The 20,025-nt window shown below is 37.5% G+C and overlaps 1 protein-coding gene across 9 annotated transcripts in view; it reads right to left on the bottom strand.

Moving 5' to 3' along the window:
• Nucleotides 1–20,025, bottom strand: part of CEP128 (centrosomal protein 128) — a 479,221-nt gene that overhangs the window by 271,044 nt on the left and 188,152 nt on the right. For all 9 annotated transcript variants that reach the window (XM_070378430.1, XM_070378426.1, XM_070378432.1 and 6 more), the window contains 2 exons: nt 9,519–9,695; nt 5,277–5,336 (listed from right to left, as the gene is read on the bottom strand). In XM_070378430.1, coding sequence (XP_070234531.1) covers nt 5,277–5,336; nt 9,519–9,695 — 237 coding nt within the window. The remainder of the gene's footprint in view (nt 1–5,276; nt 5,337–9,518; nt 9,696–20,025) is intronic.

The raw sequence follows: 20,025 nt of genomic DNA, 5'->3' as shown, positions 1-20,025 counted from the left end.
GGCAAGAACAGCAGAGTGGGTTGCAATTTCCTCCTCTAGGGGATCTTTCTGACACAGGGATGGAATATGCATCTCCTGCATTGGCAGACAGATTCTTTACCACTGAGCCAACTGGGAAGCCCCTTTGGGATGATACCAAATAGGAAAACCCCTAAATAACTTGGAAGCATATTTTTTTATATATTGATATATAACCTTAAAATGTAAATACTATTGATCAAATAATACCAGTTTGAGATCTGATATATTTCTGAAATCTAACCTGCTTGCTCCTTATTCATTGGTGACACTTAACCTGAGGAAGTAAATGCAGTAGGAAAATGCAGCAAGTCTAAATGCTTTCTTAAAAAAATAAAAACTACTTATTGAGCATTTAGCCAAGCCCATGGTAAGCACTTTCTCTGCATCTAGGAATATTTCATCTATCCCAAAGGAAAGATCTTTGGGGTGCATATTCAATACATTAACATCAGAAGTGCAATGGGCCCTGAATAGCTCACAATTAAACAATCTGGCAGTCAGAAGTGCTTTACAAAGGAAAGGAACACTCTGATAATGAACATGCCCCAGGGGCTCCCTTGTACTTGAGGCGTCCAATTCTAACCTTCCCTTCAGGAGCCCCAGAGAAGGAAATGGCAGGCCACTCCAGTATTTTTGCCTGGAGAATTTCATGGACAGAGGAGCATGGAGGACTACAGTCCATGGGATCACAAAGATTCGGACATGACTGAGTTACTTACTTATGGTAAGTACTAACAATGCAACAAGGAATAGGATAGACACAGATGTTCCCACAGAAAGCTTACAGATTAGAGAAACAAGAAGAGAGTAAGTGGGAATTTTAACACAGTGGGATAAAGGCCAAGAAGGAAAAGAGCTCCATAGCCAAAGAAGCATGTCAATTCACCTTTGTGCACCTTCAGAGAATAATTAATACCAGCCTCCCAGAATTAAGTGTGCTCTGTAAACAAGAGTACCAAGGCTCTTGTCTTGTGATAAGCAGCAGGTGACACCAGCTTTTTTATTTACTATCATAAACTGATGACTTAAGATCTGAGATCAAGAGTGATGCTTGCAAGTAGTGTGGGTCCATCCTGAAAGTGAGTGCCTGCTGGCTCTACAGCTGATGGCCTGTCCCTATTTTCTCACTGACAGTCTTTGCTACTTCTCGTTTCGCTCCATGATTTGAACCTAAACTCCGATCTATGCCTTTGTCCCTGATTCTCTTTAGGCCTTCCTGTTCAGATGAAACTTTCTGGATATTAACTCCTGTAGTGGAAACTCTTCCAATACTTCTGTTAGCTTGCTACCTAGGACTGTACATGCCTATCTATTCCAATACCAACCATTGACTGGGGTCTTCTAGTCTGAACGGAAATCCCTGGATGTCTCCTTCTCCATCAGCCTCTGACATGACATTAAACATTGCTTGCATATTGTTATCAAAATATTTCTTGAGTCTGTCCCTTCCAATGAATTGCTACAACTTCCTAAATTAGAAGTTTCACCCTACCTCAACCAGGGACCTGGGTCTCACCAAAGACCTCTTAACTGATCTTCTTCCTTTGGCCTTCCCACCTGTAATCCACCTTTCACATCACTATCAGAGCGATGCTTCTAAAATATGAACATATGGCTCTCCTCTTCAAAACTCCTTCATGGTCCCCCACTAAATGCAGAGCAGACCCAAGCTTTTAAAATGGCATATGATGCTCTTCTTGATGGATCTAAACTCTGCCTCCTTCTGGAGCCTCATCCTTGACATCCTCTGTCTCACGTTTTCACAGTGTATGTAATACTGCCAGATCACCTGGCGTTTCTTTGGCATTTATCGTGCTGTTTCTCTTCCAGGCCATTCCTACGATTGTTTACTCAGTATGCATATTCTTTCCTGTTTACCTGGCTGGCTGCAAGATCTACCCACAGCATCTGCCTCCAAGGCAACTTCTGCTCACCTGTTACAGCTCTTACATCTAATATTGAAACCCTCTACAGAAGTGTCAGTTTTTCTAGACAACATGTTCCTTAAGAGGAAGGATCATTTCTCTTTTTTTTTTTTTTTTTTAACATTTACTTATTTGGCTGAACTGGGTCTTAGTTGCGACATGTGGGATCTGGTCCCCTGACAGGGGATGGAACCCAGACCCCCTGTATTGAGAGGGTGAAGTCTTAGCCACTGGACCAGCAGGGAAGTCCGGGGATCATTTACTCCATCCTTACCTTCACAGCATGTAATGGAGTACTGAGGCATAGTAGCTACTCAGTAAATTCTCAGATAAACTGAATAAAATTTAGCCTCTAAATGCTTTGTCAGGGTTTTTCGACAAAAACAAATTCCTTGTCTATGGGAACACCCTGCTTTACTTAACAACCATCTCAGCCCTCTCCCTCTCTGTCATGCATTATTATTAGATTCATTGGTTACTTTATCTATGAGCCAGGTCCAAATCTCAGTCGGGTTTCATGTTTATGTTATGTTACCACTGCCAACAAAGCAACAGGAACACAATTTCCACCCAGTCTTAGTTCTTCTAGAATTAACACTAAAAGAAGAAATTCATTTGGCAGATTTAGGAAAACAATTACAAAATGCCATCAGAGGTCCTTCTAATACTGCAAGACGTCAACATCGACTAGCTGAATAGCAATTCTACTTTCCATATAGCTTTTGTCCTTTGATTTCAGATCTTATCTTCAATACTTATAGGGCTGTCCAGCCATAGTTCACGGGAATTACAGTACTGTAGCCCATCAATAACCCGAGCCATCTTTCTAGTAAATAGATTCAATTCCTCCTTAGTCAGTTGGTCAGCGTAGTATTGCTTATCATGACCTTTTTACACTGTAGAGCTACAGTTGCCTCATGCAGCATTAAAACTTGTCTGATCGGAAGTTCAACCCCATTAAATGATAAGGGAAAACAGCTCACTCGCTCCCAAATTAAAGAGCTATGATTAAGAGTCATCTCTGGCTCTCATAATTTAACTGAACAACAGCAGTGAAAACTTTCTGTTCAGAAATGATAAAGATTTTAACTTGAAAGGAAATTCCAAGTACATTGCTCTTGTTGTCAGAATTGTAGAGTTGGGAAAAGAAAAAAAAAAAGAGAGAGAGAAATGCTTTATTATTGCACAGCAAACTTCTAGCTAAAAAATTCTGAGACAGCAAAACATGTATATTCTAAAATTTCTATGCCAACAGCATAAATACAAGTCAGGATTGGCTTCTATAAAAATGGTGAGGTACACACAGGATTACTGTATTGAAAGTATGAGAGAAAATGTTATAGGGTCAAGTAAATTTCAATGTTCAATCACAGTACTGTTAATTTCTTATTAAGAATTTTTTTTTTAAAAAAAGAAGCTTCTCTAATGACTATCTGGTTTCTAAAGTAAACTCTTGTACCACCTCCCACCTGTACCTTACTCACAAATCTCAGGGCTGTATCCCTGTTGACTCAAATATTCATCTTTTTGCCACTGTTATACTTAGCCCGCTGGAGAACTTCTACATATGTTTTGTACGACTGAGTTGAAACGTATTTTTGCAGAAGCCTTCTCTGACATGCTGGCAGCATCACACCCTTCCATTCTCCCAACACAAACACCACAGTTCTTCCTTCTTCTGTATCCTCAGGTCAATGTTTACCTATCTCTATAACAATAGAACTCACATTAAGGATTTCAAGGATATCTAAAATTTGTTTACAATTCCATTTTCCATATTAACTTCCATGGCTTTCTAACACATATCCCCAATGTCTGTACACAAAAAATACATGACCAATAAATCTTGGCTAAATGAACAAGATTGGCTATATTTAAATGTTAATACACATAATCGTGGGCTTCCCCTATGGCTCAGATGGTAAAGAATCTTCCTGCAATGCAGGAGACTTGGGTTCGATCCCTGGGTTGGGAAGAAGCCCTGGAGAAGGAAATGGCAACCTACTCCAGTGCTCTTGCCTGGAGAGTTCCACGGACAGAGGAGCCTGGTGGGCTATAGTCTGTAGGGTCACAAAGAGTCGGACGTGACTGAGCGACTAACTGATACTGATATGCATAATGGTAAGAACGTTCACTGTGAATCTGACATGGCATGTAATCCATTCTCCCCTTCTTTACATCCAAAAAGAAGTAAAAGTGTCACTCAGTCGTGTTTGACCCTTTGAAACCCCACAGACTGTAGCCCACCAGGCTCTTCTGTCCATGGGATTCTCCAGGGAGAATACTGGAATGGGTTGCCATTTCCTCCTCTAGGGATCTTCCCGACCCAGGGATGGAACCCACATCTCCCACACTGCAGGAAGATTCTTTACCATCTGAACCACCATAGAAGCCGAGAAAGTCACGTATCTTAATGAAAACCTCATTTTGCTCATATTTTTAAATAAGGATATTGTAAAAACTTAAAGGTTTTTTCATGCAAAAAAATCCTAAGTTGGAATACAATTGGTGAGGTTTATAGTACAGTTGGTTTTCATATAGAATTTAAACGGGATGGAAGATTTTAGTAACTTAAAGCAGAAAAAAACTATTCTAAAAAGGAATGCAAGTGCTTTAAGCATTGATAATTTCATAAACAGATATCTACATCTTATAAGATGACAATTTTCCATATATTTAAATTAATGAATTTCCAGGTTGACCTGATATATGAAGACAGCTGAAAACTATCCCACAGTGTAGGAGAATCTTTTTGTTAAAATTAACAAATTGTTCAACACTATTTTTTGTTACCTTCCATTACATTTAAATCATGATGTCAAAGAATCATGAAACAACCAAGTTATCTTCAGAACACAGTTTACTCCTCCCATTTTGTAAATGAGAAAACAACACACCCAGAGAGGTGAAGGGTTTGCTTGAGCCACAGAGATATTTGGCAGCTTTGAGCTAACACTCCAGAACCAGAATTTAAGTATATATACACGTAAATGAGGACTGGTTACAGCTTCCCTGACTTTTGTGCACCTCAGTTTTCTCTCCCAAGGAAAAGGTAGTGGAATTTGTCTGACAATCAAATTTCAATATTTCAACAGTTTTACTTTCTCATTTATTCTCTCATTCCATGCCTGTATATTTAAGCTAATTTTTAAATATTAAACTAAAAGAACATGGCAGTTTCATGAATGCATTACCATGATATCTTTCCCAGTAATGAAGTATTAAGGCTTTCCTATGTTCAGTTACATGTCAAAATACATGACTAGGACAAATAGGATGCCTTGAAGGTCATAAACATGATGAAAGCTTTAGGATTCCAAGATTAATTACCTTGCTCTCTGCTAACCAGCGATGTGGGTCATAATTAATATCAGGACTAGATGAAAAAACCTAAAAAAAAAAGAAAAGTCATCTATTAGAAGTAGATACCCCCCTGAAATGAATTTACATAAATGAAGATTGTACACCATTATATCCAAAAGTTTAGTCTCTAAACCTAAGGCTTTAAAAATAAAGTTCACAGCAAATTAAAACCAGTTCCAAACCATTATTTATTTAATGCCTATTTATTTAAGCATGTATATATATATCTGTGTATGAATGTATGTATTGACACTAAATATTTAGCTCACATATACACATATGAATCAACTCTCAAGTGCTACTACTGCTGAATCTCTGAGGCTGATCCATGGAGTTCCGCATGGCAAACAGCCTCACTTACATCAGTTTACTTCATTTTTGTGTCTTTTCCTCAGTCTTGTTCCAGATAATGTATTTCACAATGAGTTGGATGTAATTACATAAAACTTAATTCTTTGTCTCATTTTTCCTTCTTCAATTTTATACTATGAGGGCTATTTTGTCTCATTAATGGTTTTATAAAACTGACAGAACCTAATCGATATAACTTCACACCAACATCACTTTGTAATTCATGATGGTAACACAATTCTACAATAAATAGGTTGTCTACACTAGATGCCCTGAGTTCCTTCACACCAACTCATTTATAAAATTAACAGCTGGTTCTGCCTTATTACTGATTAACGTGTACTCAAAGTTTGTCAGTGACTTCAAAATTTTAAACACAAAAGATTTTCTCAATTCCTCCCTTCTTTGAACTTTGTGCTACCCATGGAATTTTTGCGTCAGTTTTTCCTAGAAATGTTCTGCTTAAAAATATCCTATCCCTCTGCATGCAATGTCTGTTCCTATCTTCAAATACTTCTACACTTCTTGATGTGTGTGCACATCACTCCCCTAAGGAATAGCACTAGGTAATTCATTTAGACATATGATAAATGCACAACGAGTGCTGACCACATGCCACGTACAAGAGTGCTGTAGTCTTACATAACCTTTCTATCATCCATTTTCTCATTATCTAGATCTCACTCAATTCTCATGCCTTTCCTGCTTTTTCAATGAGATTTTTCTTAATCTCTCTAGTTCACAGTGCTTTCTTTCCTTTTCGACCTCTCTACTGTGTTGAATATTTGTAACCATCCATTTATCATTGATTATGTTGTTCTTCATTACTCTTTTTCATTGACCTATGTCATCATCTCAAGTCTTCAGTGACCTAATATACAGTACTCAAGATTAAAGACCAAAATAATTTGAGATAAAACAATGATTATATTTTGCAACATGCTTTATAAATTTATATATAGTTTCGTGTTTAAGAAAATAGTCACTTAATCACTTATAAAATGATGTGGCTTAATTTTTCTCTAAGCTGCAGGTTATCATCTATAAAGTGAGTAAACTACCTCATGAGGCCAGGGTATAAATTAAATAAAATGGGTGTTAGCACAATATCAGGCATACAGAACACCATTATCACTTCACTACTAACTGCGTACCAAGATGTAATTATCAATAAATACACTTCAAAGTCCATTATGACAAGAGCACAAAGTCTATTAAGATAACAGTTATTTGTCATAAAAAGATTAAAGAAACAGAAGCCATATACTTGGCAATATGAGTACATTACAAAAAACTCTCTGCCTAATAATGAGAGAAATCATTAGTTGATCCTGCTTTCTTGCACTACTAAGTGCAAGATACGATACACTTAGTACGTACCTCACACTATGATGTACACCTTCCATATCTTTTTTATCTTCATAATAACCTAACTTATAAATAGGACATGAATTCTTAGAGAGAATAGAGATTACATAACTCATCCAAGGTCATACATTAGCAATTTGGAGAGTTGCAATTTGAATCTACATCTGTCTTGATCCAAAGGCTATATCCTCTGCATGCTCTACAAAGAAATGAATACTCTGACCAAGTGTTAGGGGAAAATCTCTAGAATTACCAAAGACTGGTCTGTGAAAACATTGTACCTTTAATTCAGACACTTTTCTAATTGTTCCATAAGTGTCTAACAACAGATTTTCAAACACTGCATGCACTTACTAATGTGGAATACGTAATAAATATGGTGGCTGAAAAAAGAAACTATAATTAGAAATAATACCAACATTCCCAAAGACTTTTCACAGACTCTTTTGTTGCATATCTCTTATTCAGTCCATTCCATAATAGTCACTTTCTACATAAAATGGCTGAAAATTTCATCAGCAATATTTTAAAAATCAACAAATGACCAGGAATGATTGAAATTACTTCATTTCTAAAAATATTTTACAAAGACCACCAATCTCACCTACATCTCTGAACTATAAAGCAAAAAATCAATTTTAATAAACACTTTGGTGGTTTCTGTGAGGTAAGAACAAATGTTATGTTCTTGAGTATTCCTTTTTTTTTATTTTATAGGAATGAAACAACAAAAGTTATTAATGGAAAAAGATCCACAATAAAAAAAATGCATTCTTAAAAAAACTTGTAAAAGAATTTCCATTCTCATAGATTAACTTTCCACCCATCACTTGGACTTGAATTAGTCTTTCTCCAGGTAAAGAGGTGTAAAGACCCATTATCACCACATTCGTGAAAGCCTATTAAAGAATAGGGTACTTTTCACAATAGTATGTTGGAAAGATAATTTGAATCTTATAAATAAAATATTGAAGCAATGTGCAACATACACACCATGCTTTAGCTTGTAATTGACCCGTTTTAGTCTATAAATAACAGTTTATATATAATGCAATCCAAATGTTTCTATTTTTATATCTCTACTTGACTGAAAACAAGCCATTCTGACATAAATTCTTAAACACAGAATAAATATTCGATAGTTAATCTGTGAATCTTCTAGATAAAATTATGATTTCAAGGGTTTAAATATATGTAAACAAGTTCTAAATAAAAATAAAGCAATATTAAACAAGGAACAGAATAAATGAGAGTTATAACAGGACAGAAAGAGTTTTCCCCTAAAGCCAATTACTTCTCGTATTTGGCTCACAGTCCTCTCAAATTGACATCTGAACTTAAAAAAAAAAAAAAATGTATACAAAAATATATACTGTAGAAATTCCATCAACTTCACCAAATTCTGCCAGTTGAAATATTTCCTTTAAAGCTGAATCCTAAAGCACAAGTGTAGAATATCATTTTATGTTCTTGAAAACATTATTTAAGAAAAAAACAAAAAAAGGTGGGTAGAAAGAACAGGAAAAAAGAGGGGAAAGTAGTTTAGGGAAGAATATTTTATTTGAGAAAAAAGATGAATGACAAAATATTTGAAAAGGTTAAAAAAAATACCTTAATGCATAATATGATAATTTGAATGCTGTTATATCATCAAATGAAATAACTACAGGGGGAAATCATGGGCTAAATTATAATGTACTGTGGTTATCCCACACCAAAGCACTGCAATGCTCTTTGTATATAACTTAGCAGTACTAGGACCTAGAGTGTAAGGAGGTACTTACTTCAAGGAATTAAGAATATCCATGATTACTTCTGTTTTTATTTATTATTTCACTAGGACTACAAATTTAGTGGCAATAATCCATTTTAAAGACAGGAAAACTAAATAAAATGCAATTTGTTTAAGCAGGGAAGGCAAATAGCATGGTAGATACTTGTTTAAGCTCCAGAGTTAGACACCCAATATTTGAAGTCCTAATTCTAGCTTTAGACCAGATACATGGCCAGGGGCAAGTTACTTATCCCCTCCAAGTCTTGCTTTCTCTTGCCTAAAACGGATTTAATGTGAGTATCTAAAGGACAGGGTGGTTTCAGAATAGAGAGAGAATGTATATACTGTAATTACAACAATATGTGTAATATAGCTAGCACTCAATAGATGTGAGCCAGTAATATACTAACAACAATAAAAATGGCCTATGATAATAAAAAATTCAAAATCCAGGCTTCTTGACTTGAAAGCTTTCTCTTGTAAGACATTTTCTTTTACAGACTGAGATACAAGCAATTCAGTGGAGTAACAGCATACTTTCTTTCACCATGACTGTGCAATAGATAAAATAGCTCATTCTAAAAAGTGTAAGATGTTATTTTGTTCCATATAACTCTCTAGAATAAAAATGTGATGACTAGGTAACTACGCATTAAATCATATTATAATTATATATTAGGAAACTAACTGAAAGCCACATAGCAACTCGTAATTACTTTCAATTTGTCCATTGAGTCCCTGGAGAACGTTTTACAAGCTGCATCAATTTCCTTTCCTATCACTCCAAGGATGGATTCCTGTTCGGTCTCCAGACAAAGAAGTTGATCCTTGAGCTGCAATCTGGCCTCTTCCATCCTCCTACGGTGTTCTTCTTCATTGGTTATATGTTTTTCCTAGAGGCATTGGTAAGAAATAAAATCAGAGGTTAATTATTAAGTGAAGACAAGAAACACATGTCATACCTGTACAATGAACCCAAAGAAGCATATTAAAAAACAGATCTGACTTTGTCCCTTGACTTTACCAAAATAACTTATTATTCTTCCTCATTAACTGATGTCAAGTAACAGAGAATTCAGAAGTACAATAATGAGTGAAATAGCGAGCAGATACATGATAAAAAGCACTACAGTAATTCTGCTACCAAAAGAAAAAAGAAGTTTTAAAAACCCTTCACCATTTTAATCACACATGGCCATTAATGGATCAGGGTGAGAGCCAACGCCACAAACCAATTTGAGTTTTCAATAAATATTAGTAAAACACTAGAAAAGGCAAAATGTCAGGTAAGTGGGTTTCTTCATTTCAAGGGGGAAAAAAAGTGTTACTACTACCTTTATCTCATCAAAACACCATTTCAAAAGGTCTAAGTTTCCAAACTCAGTCATACATAAAGGCTACATAAATGCTTTGAGTCATGAAAATTTGATAGAGCTAAAAAAGAGCTACTTTTCAAGTAAGTAAATATACTTCATGAAAAGGAGATTCTCAAGAACCCTATGAGAGATTACAAGTCTTGGGGACGCCCCCTAGTCAAAACAACTCTCCATCATCAGGGTTACACAATTTCATTAGAAATTCGTTAGAGACATTCAAGTGGTATTGCACAAGGTTTAGAGGAAAAGAACAGAATTACTAGAATTGTAAGGATAAACAATAGACCAAAAAGTCATGATGGCTGGCTAGTTATGCCTTCAGTCATCACATACTAGCCTAATGACCTTCACCTACCCTAGTGAACACAACATAAGCAGGAAGATTATATGGTCACCCAATCAACTTGAATTTAAAATAACAAAAGGCTTTTTCAATGAAAATTCATCACGAAAGACAGAATGGTATTTGAGCAGAATAATCACACATGAATTTCCTAGCAATTCAATTTACTTTAAAAAAAAATGAATTAAACACTCTCCCTACAAAAGAACAATCATTTCACAACCTGTCTTCTGCTCTTCTCTCCCACCTCATCTCCCTCCTTTCCACTCTCTCATATTTGGAGCTTCTCAAGAACACCTACATGAGTCTCCTCTAGCCACATTTCATCTGAACAACTCACTCTGAAATTGTGTTATTTCAAAATGGAGCTAGCAGTCCTGAGAAGGCGTTTACCTTCATGAGTACATCTTCCTGGCCAGGAGCTCAACTTTGTAAACTTAGGAGCTGGAGTTTCACTGCTTTCTGGTCCTCTGATGCAAGTCATCTTTCAGCAGTAGAGCACATTAAGCTCACAAGAGACTAGCGGACAGACTAGAATATCACTCAGTTTACTACATTCGTTTACAGTGAGAACCGTAACAGCCATATGGATCAGAATGCTCACATCAGTGTAAACCAGCATGTTTTCTCCCTGCAGACCAATCTAGCTGGGAAGGCAAATTATAATCAGAATGTTGCTTAATGAACTGGAAATCTGACCAGAGGAGTCTGTTTCATGAAACAACATTTAAATGGCATCACGCTAATGGCAGCCTGGCATGTCCAACTACATGTCAGGGCTTTCAAATCATAGTAACAAGAGTGTTCCATTCTCTTGGGCAGAGTTTGGATGGAGACTGTTTCAGCACATCTCCCTTTCTCCTTTGTCCACACTCTCCCTCCTGATGCATATGGTATCTTTTCAGATGATAGTCTGCTAAATCTAACTTCATCTACAAAACTTTCACAAAAATTAACACCATGGTCTGGCTCTGACAATAATGGATTATTTCATAGTTTTTTACTAGAAATAAACCTTACTCCCAAGTCCCTAGTTGAGGATACTTGCCTCTGTATTGTTATGCACCTACCCACCTATGCTTCTTATCTTTCAAAGTTTCTCCTTCAAACCCCAGTCTCCTTTCATTTCTGATCTCCCAATGTAGAAGGTTCCCATAGTACATTATGTATACCATAGTTTTTTTAATGTATTAAGCTACAATAAAATTATTTCATCATGCATCTGTCTCCCTTAAGAAACTGATAATTTTAGGAGATCACAAAACATATTTACAGCCATATTTAAACTCCTCCACTTTGCTAAATAAGTGATTTAAACATTTTTGAAGACAAACTCAACACTGTAAAGGCCATTTCATCAATTACCATGCAGATCTATATACTCAAAGGCCACTGAGGCGTGCTAGGTTTCCTCTATACAAACAAAGCCCTCCAGTCAAACAGGCTGCACTGTTCTCGCCACAGGCCTGTGGTGCGATGTTAATAAAGAAAATACTCTATCAAGGGTGGCTGACATACTTAGGGAACAACCGTTCATACTTTAGATCCACATGATTCACAATAACGTTCTAACTGATTTTTCTTTTCTCTTCTCCCTCATCGACATCTTTCCTTTCTCCCCTGTCACTTTTCTGTGCTGTTACTTGACTCATTAAAAAGAAGACAAAACTATTTCCAGATTTTTATAGTCTTAAGAAATGCTGATGCTGTCAAAAAGAATCTACAAGTTCAAACACTTTAGCAAAGGCTGAAAATTTCATTACCCACTTCACCATCCTCTGCAAGACAGCATGCCATGTCTAATCTCCCTTTGAAGTAAAACTCACAGAGCTACAAACTCACACGAACCTGTAATAAGTGGGTTCAACTACCTGCTCTTTCAGGATCCCCTTCTGTGACATTTATGACAGATGGTCATGCAACCCCTACCTACATGACCAACTCAGGTTTCAAGGAAAAGAGTAGTTGACATGAATGCAAAACCTTTCCACTTGAGTCTACATGCTATACTCAAAAACTAAAGCAAATAAGTGAATCCTCCACCCCTATTAAATCTTCTACTGTCCAGGTAAAGGTCTGTGTTCTTTTCTTTAATTAGGTTTCAGACGCTGCACCATACTGGTTCTCCATCCTTTCTGCATGTCCTTCAAGACCCTAAATCTAAGAGTTATAATAAATAAGCTCTTCCACTCTGTACGTAAGCAACTGTAATTTAATTTTTTCACTAGTTCTATAAATCTTTATGGAACGCCTGTTATGGCAATACACTCTTCTGAATGCCAGGGACAGAGCAAATGAGATAAATAGCCACCTATTCTCAGAGAGCCAACAAATTTCAGCACTTCTGTTTTATCCCAGTTCTTCTGCCTTGAGAATATCAATTTGAATGCTAACTGTGGCACCCAAAGAATTAGCCATTTTTCCGTTTCATGTTTCAGAAATAACTCTACCAACGTGGTACGCGTGTGTGCTACGTCGTGTCTGACTCTGTACGACCTTATGGAACGTAGCCTGCTGGCTCCTGTCCATGGGATTCTCCAGGCAAGATTACTGGAGTGGGTTGCCATGCCATCCTCCAGGGGATCTTACTGACCCAGGGATCAAACCCCATGTCTCTTATGTCTCCTGCATCAGCACATGGATTCTTTACCATTAGTGCCACCTCAGAAACCCACCACTGGGGCAAATAAAGCTAATTCTAAGGGAAGAAGTTAAACTGGTTGACATTAACTCAATCAACCATCTCATTGGGGCCACATGGGTTAATAAAGGCAGATGGCAATACGTAGGCACTTTGATAGCTATTCTGTGGACTTCTAGTGAAATTAGAGGGAGAAGTAATTCTACAACAACATGAACCAAAAGCTACCATATTTCTAGAGAACCAGAAGTAAAACAAGGTATTTCCGAGACTATTTAAAGATATGGAAGACACAGATAGTCCAAGTTCAGTGTTTCACTGTGAAAGGACACAAATGTGTGGGTCTTAGGAATATAAGGAGAGTCTTTGCAGGGGGTAGGGGAGGGGGGCTAGATGAAGCTGACTGTAACAGTCTATACAACCCAAGAAGAGGGCTATCAGTAGACCGTGACTGAATCTAAGGAAGAACCACCTTAGAAAACAAAAGTGAAAGTGAAAGTCATGTCAAACTCTTTGTGACCCCATGGACTACAGAGTCCATGGAATTCTCTAGGCCAGAATACTGGCATGGGTAGCCATTCCCTTCTCCAGGGGATCTTCCCAACCCAGGGATCGAAGCCAGGTCTTCCGCATTGCAGGTGGATTCTTTATCAGCTGAGCCACAAAGGAAATAAACCCACCTTTAATTTTATGCATAAGGAAAGCAAAGGTCAAAGAAACCTGACGAATGTCAAAGAGCCAATAAACCATAAACTAAGTCCCCTGACTTCCTTACTAATACTCTCTATTCACGCGCTACAAAAGGTTGAGTTCTTAAAACTGGAGTTTAGAAAGCCAATGTGAAAATCTCAAAAAAGTTATCAGGAGGTTATATGGGGACTAACGTAGTCATAAAGTAGAAGGAATAACTCAAAAACATTTCTGAATGAGCCTTATCACTACAAATGAAAACATATGAAACAATGGCACAAAAAAAGGGAGGTAGACCACAACAAGAGGGAAAACCACCAAGCAGGCACAATACCCTAAATTTTCACAGGCTATCACTCTCCTCTATGCTGGAGATGTACCTTGTATACACATAATCTCCTCTAGAGTTTAGTTAAAAAGTATAACTAATACCACATTAAAGGTATGGTTCCATGGTGAAGACAGCAAAAGTTTCCTGATGCTTCCACTTAAAGACAGGAAAGGCTTACATTGTTGACATTTGCGTCGACAGGAAACAAAAATCATAATACTCACAATGTCATCATGCACATACACACACCCCCCACACACACAGTGTTGACTGGCTTAATCATTGAACCTATAATTCAAAGGATAAGAAATGCTCCTCTAATTAGAACATTCACATTCCCAAAGGCTATAAAGATTACAAAGAGACATGATCTTAATGAAAAGAGAATGACTTCAATAAAAACCAGAGCATATCCAAAATTTTATCTCCTTGGTAAAAGCATATGAGATTCCTTCAATGACTTTAAGTGTTCCAGAAAAGTCACTGTATTTCTAATACCGTTATTACATAAAATGAAAACAGTTCTTCATATAGTTTAAGAGAAACATTATAGCAAATAAAACACAGGCACATCATTAAATAAATCATTAATTTACAAAGCTAATGTTTTTCCTTTACTAAAAAGTAACCTGAATAAACATGCAATATTTCAGCCCCAGGGCCATCTATAATACATGATTGGGGGTGGTGGAGAGAGAGGGTAAGTGGTAGAATTTAGAAATCAAAGTTTAAGGCCAAAATTAAAACTAATACAATGTAATTAAAGATTACTAGAAGCATGGTGTGTTGAAACTATAGACCTGCACACATTACCTAAAAAGTTTTGAGAAAGAGTATTTCTGTAACTCAAGATAACTATTATGCCTAAGGTTTAAATCCGGGACACTGGCATTACAAGGCAAATCATGAAACTATCCTGAACAAAAATTGGGTCTGTCTGGAAGCCATTTATCTGACTCTCTAAAGAAGGCTCCCATTACTTCTGCCAACAGCGTTGACTCAGCTGCAAGAAAGCTAGGATACGATATGAAATGCCAACCAGGGCAGAAACTGCGAGTGACTAAAAGAAAGGATCTATTATGGATTCTATAGGAAATTTGCAAAAAGTTTAATCTAGAAAATTACTAACCTGCATTTCAAGCTGTATTGCAAAACAGCCAACAAATAAATAACACATTGATTGCAATCACATGTAACTACTTTTTTCAAATATTTGTTAGATCTTACATGAGTGTGTATTTCTTAAATTATGGCTATATATTAAACACCTGGATAGGTATTACAAAAATAAAAACAGAATAAAGCAATAGTTCAGATCAGTTTGAAAAAGTGCATGAACTCAACCTATGTGAGCCCAATAATACTCAGTGACAGGGGATGAGGGAAAGTCATAAACTAAGTTTTTTACTTGCTATTAAAGTCCAATAACAGGCACCTAATATTAGAATGACAGAAGGTGACCCAGGTTCGTAGGAATACTAAGCGCTCTGTCCGTATGTTCCTCTGGGACTTTACATAAGCTTCTGCTGCAGCACCTACTAACTCTGTGTGCCTTCTATGTGTGTCTCCTCATCAAACTGAGTTCCTCTAGGGCAAAGATGATTCCTCTTCATTTCAGAATCCCAGCACCACTCATACACTGACGATGGAAATGCAAATGGATATAACCACTATGGAAAACAGTATGAAGGTTCCCCCCAAAATAAGAATAGAACTACCATATGATCCAGCTAGCCCACTTCTGGGTATTTAGCCAGAGAAAATATATGTTTCCCTAAAGTTGCCCGTAGCATTATTTACAACGGCCATGATATAGAAACAACTTACATGTCCATATGGCTTCCCAGATGGCATTAGTGGGAAAGAACCCACCTGCCAATGCAGGAGACACAGAGATGCAGGTTCAATCCCTGGGTTGGGACAACCCCTTGGAGAAGGGACCGGCTACCCACTCCAGGATTCTTGACTGGAGAATCCCATGGACAGAAGGGCCTGGCGGGCTACAGTCCTTGGGGTCACAAAGACTGAGATGCAATTGAGCGACTAACACTTTTCACTTCCATGCTGCAACGTATATAGAAGTAGAATGTTGTACACATGAAATCTATATAATGTTATAAACTAATGTTATCTCAATGAAAAGTAAATTTTTTAAAAAAAGAGAAAAGAATGTCTCACATAGCAGTCAATTGATAAATCTTTCTGAAACATAAATATCCTTTTATGTTCCAATCATTCCACTAGTGTTTCTTTTTCTTTTTAACTGCATTTTCTATGTGCCAAGCATAGTAGTTTCCAACTATACAGTGAAAAAAAAATTAAGAAAAAACTAGAATCTCTAAACTTAAATAACTTCTCGTGTTTCAGTAAGTTTGTTTTTGGAATACATTAATTAGTAAAAATCACTGATGGCAAGCACCTTATCACTAGCAGGTTATTATAACAATCAAGGTAAGCTGATGTCACAAAAGTAAACGGCCCGCCAGTGGTAAGAAGTGAATCAGAATAAATCTTGAGGATAGACCCAGTAAGATCTTGTGATGAGTTAAGTACTCATCAGTACATTAAGTATGAGGTCTATCTGTGAGAGAGTAAGATAGTTCTTTATATGTATTTAGAAAGCAAAAGAACACTGTCATTCCTTCTAGAAGATTAAAATCAAAATGCTATTTTTTTAGTTAGATAGACACTTCCTTCCTCTCTGTAAGAAAATGCTTTACAATCTTTCTTTCAAAGGAGGGAAGAAATTAAGACTAATAGTATGTAAGAGTAAGAGCTACAGTACTCTCCAACTCTGTGACCTCGTGGTATGTAGCCCACCAGGCTCCTCTGTCTGTGATATTCTTCAGGCAAGAATACTGGAGTGGGATGCCATTTCCTCCTCCAGGGGATCTTCCTGACCCAGTGATCGAACCCATGTCTTTTAAGTCTCCTGCAATGGCAAGCAGGTTCTTTGCCACTAGCGCCACCTGGGATAACTGAAAAAAGTAATGGAATAATTAGAAAACTTGATAGATGATTTGATGCACGTTAAAACTTGAGTGAGAAAGACTTTCCAGTCTATAACCTGGTCTTAGGCAGGCTTGGGAAAGTTATGCATAAAACAGAAGTCCAAAAATAGAAATTCAAACTTAATTTCTGAACCCCATTTAAGGAAATTATTCTTCAGTTCAGTTCAGCTCAGTCACTCAGTCGTGTCTGACTCTGCAATCCCATGAATCGCAGCATGCCAGGCCTCCCTATCCAGCACCAACTCCCAGAGTTTACTCAAACTCATGTTCATTGAGTCTGTGATGCCATCCAGCCATCTCATCCTCTGTCAACCCCTTCTCCTCCTGCTCCCAACCCCTCCCAGCATCAGTCTTTTCCAATGAGTCAACTCTTTGCATGAGGTAGCCAAAGTACTGGACTTTCAGCTTTAGCATCATTCCTTCCAATGAACACCTAGGACTGATCTCCTTCAGAATGGACTGGTTGGATCTCCTTGCAGTCCAAGGGACTCTCAAGAGTCTTCTCCGACACCACAGTTCAAAGGCATCAATTCTTTGGCGCTCAGCTTTCTTCACAGTCCAACTCTCACATCCATACATGACCACTTGAAAAACCATAGCCTTGACTAGACGGACTTTTGTTGGCAAAGTAATGTCTCTGCTTTTCAATATGCTATCTAGGTTGGTCATAACCTTCCTTCCAAAGAGTAAGCGTCTTTTAATTTCATGGCTACAATCACCATCTGCAGTGATTTTGGAGCCCCCAAAAATAAAATCTGACACTGTTTCCCCATCTATTTGCCATGAATTGATGGAACCAGATGCCAAGATCTTCGTTTTCTGAATGCTGAGCTTTAAGCCAACTTTTTCACTCTCGTCTTTCACTTTCATCAAGAGGCTTTTTAGTTCCTCTTCACTCCTTGCCTCAGGGTTTTTAGTAATTTTTTTCTAGGAGAATATTGAACAATACAAAAGTCATTGGTAGCACAATCAAGAAGGTGTTAGGATACATTCCTAGAAATTAATATTCACAGTTGAAAACAAAAATGCCTCTAAAGGGTATTTTACACATTCATTAAACTTTAGGACCATTTTGTAATTATGACATATTTCTCTTAAGTCAATGCCTGGAAACAAATAACATTTAGTTATTTAAAATCAGCCACTTTTGATGCATTTCTATTTCTGAAACAAAACATGGACAGGAAACAAACAACTAGAGTTTTTTAAATTATGCATCTGGAAGGAACATTGTTTAATTTTCAAAAGAAGAAAATGCACCATTCATCTCCAGAAAAATGTTTATAAACTTACAGTGTCTTTAGAAAACCAACAGAATTTGCTTCTCTCCTCTTTTTCTTTTCCTTACAGGATGCTAAAGTATACATTTATTCCTATGAAAGGCTATAGGGGAAAAAACTGGAAAAATAAATATCCAAATAATATAACTCATGTATACAATAAAAACCTTCTACATATTGGCTTATCATAAATTTAAAGAATATTGCTTGTTCAATATTAAATGAAAAAAATGGACTGAGTCAACAAGCACTTTCAATGGTGATAAAATAAATGCTATGTAAACAAAGCTGGACGTTCACTGTATGAACCTTTCAGGGTCTACGAGGCAAGCTAGGTCTGCTCAGCATCTGGCAGAGCACGGACACACAGGCAGTAGAAACCTTTAGGCGGCCTATTCCTCTTGGCTAATTGACACCCCGCAAGCAACTAATACTATCATTCAGTCTAACTCCTACACTCTGGATATCACTCACAGTTTCACAAGGAAATGAAACCAAACTAGCAATACAGGATTTTAGAGAAAAGTGCTTCAAGGACTTCTTTCTTCTCAAGCTCCTGTAGTTATCAACCACTCAGCAAGTTCAAGATCCATATAGTCAAAGCTATGCTTTTCCCGTAGTCATGTATGGATGTGAGAGTTGGACTATAAAGAAAGTTGAGCGCTGAAGAATTGATGCCTTTGAACTGTGGTGTTGGAGAGGACTCTTGAGAATCCCTTGAACTGCAAGGAGATCCAACCAGTCAATCCTAAAAGAAATCAGTCCTGAATGTTCACTGGAAAGACTGATGCGGAAGTTGAACCTCCAATATTTTGGCCAGCTGATGCAAAGAACTGACTCATTTGAAAAGACCCAGATGCTGGGAAAGATAGAAGGCGGGAGGAGAAGGGGACAACAGAGGATGAGATGGTTGGATGGCATCACTGACTCAATGCACATGAGTTTGAGTAAGCTCCAGGAGTTGGTGATGGACAGGGAAGCCTGGTGTACTACAGTCCATGGGGTCACAACGAGTCGGATACAACTGAGTGACTGAACTGACAGCAAGTTAAAAGATTAAATGCCTCAAAAAGTGAAAGTGTTAGTCGCTCAGTCGTGTTCGACCCAATGGACTGTAGCCTGCCAGGCTCCTCTGTCTAGGAGATTTTCCAGGCAAGAATACTGGAAAGGGTTGCTATTTCCTCTTCCAGGGGATCTTCCAGACCCAGGGATCGAAACTACATCTCTTATACCTGCTGCATTGGCAGACAGCTTCTTCACAATTTCAGAGACCAGGGAAGCCCTTCAAAATGACTTGAAATGCCTCAAATTCAAATTCAAATCAGAGGTCATAAAGACACAAACTTGGATGTCACTCCTTAAATTCACTTAAAACCAATCGGTTAGATTGTAAATGGTTGGTAGTGAGTTCACTGCCAATGGGAAAGAAGTAGGAAGAGGCTTCTCCATATCTTCGTTTCAGCCTGGGGAAGTGTGAAAGTGTTAGTCACCCAGTCGTGTCCGACCCTGTGACCCTATGAACTGTAGCCCGCCAGGCTGCTTGGTCCATGG

Source organism: Bos mutus, chromosome 10 (genome assembly GCF_027580195.1).
Source record: "Bos mutus isolate GX-2022 chromosome 10, NWIPB_WYAK_1.1, whole genome shotgun sequence".
NCBI classification, from domain to species: Eukaryota; Metazoa; Chordata; class Mammalia; order Artiodactyla; family Bovidae; genus Bos; species Bos mutus.
The sequence above is the reverse complement of the archived record's forward strand: the minus strand, read 5'-3'. Positions and strand labels throughout refer to the sequence as shown.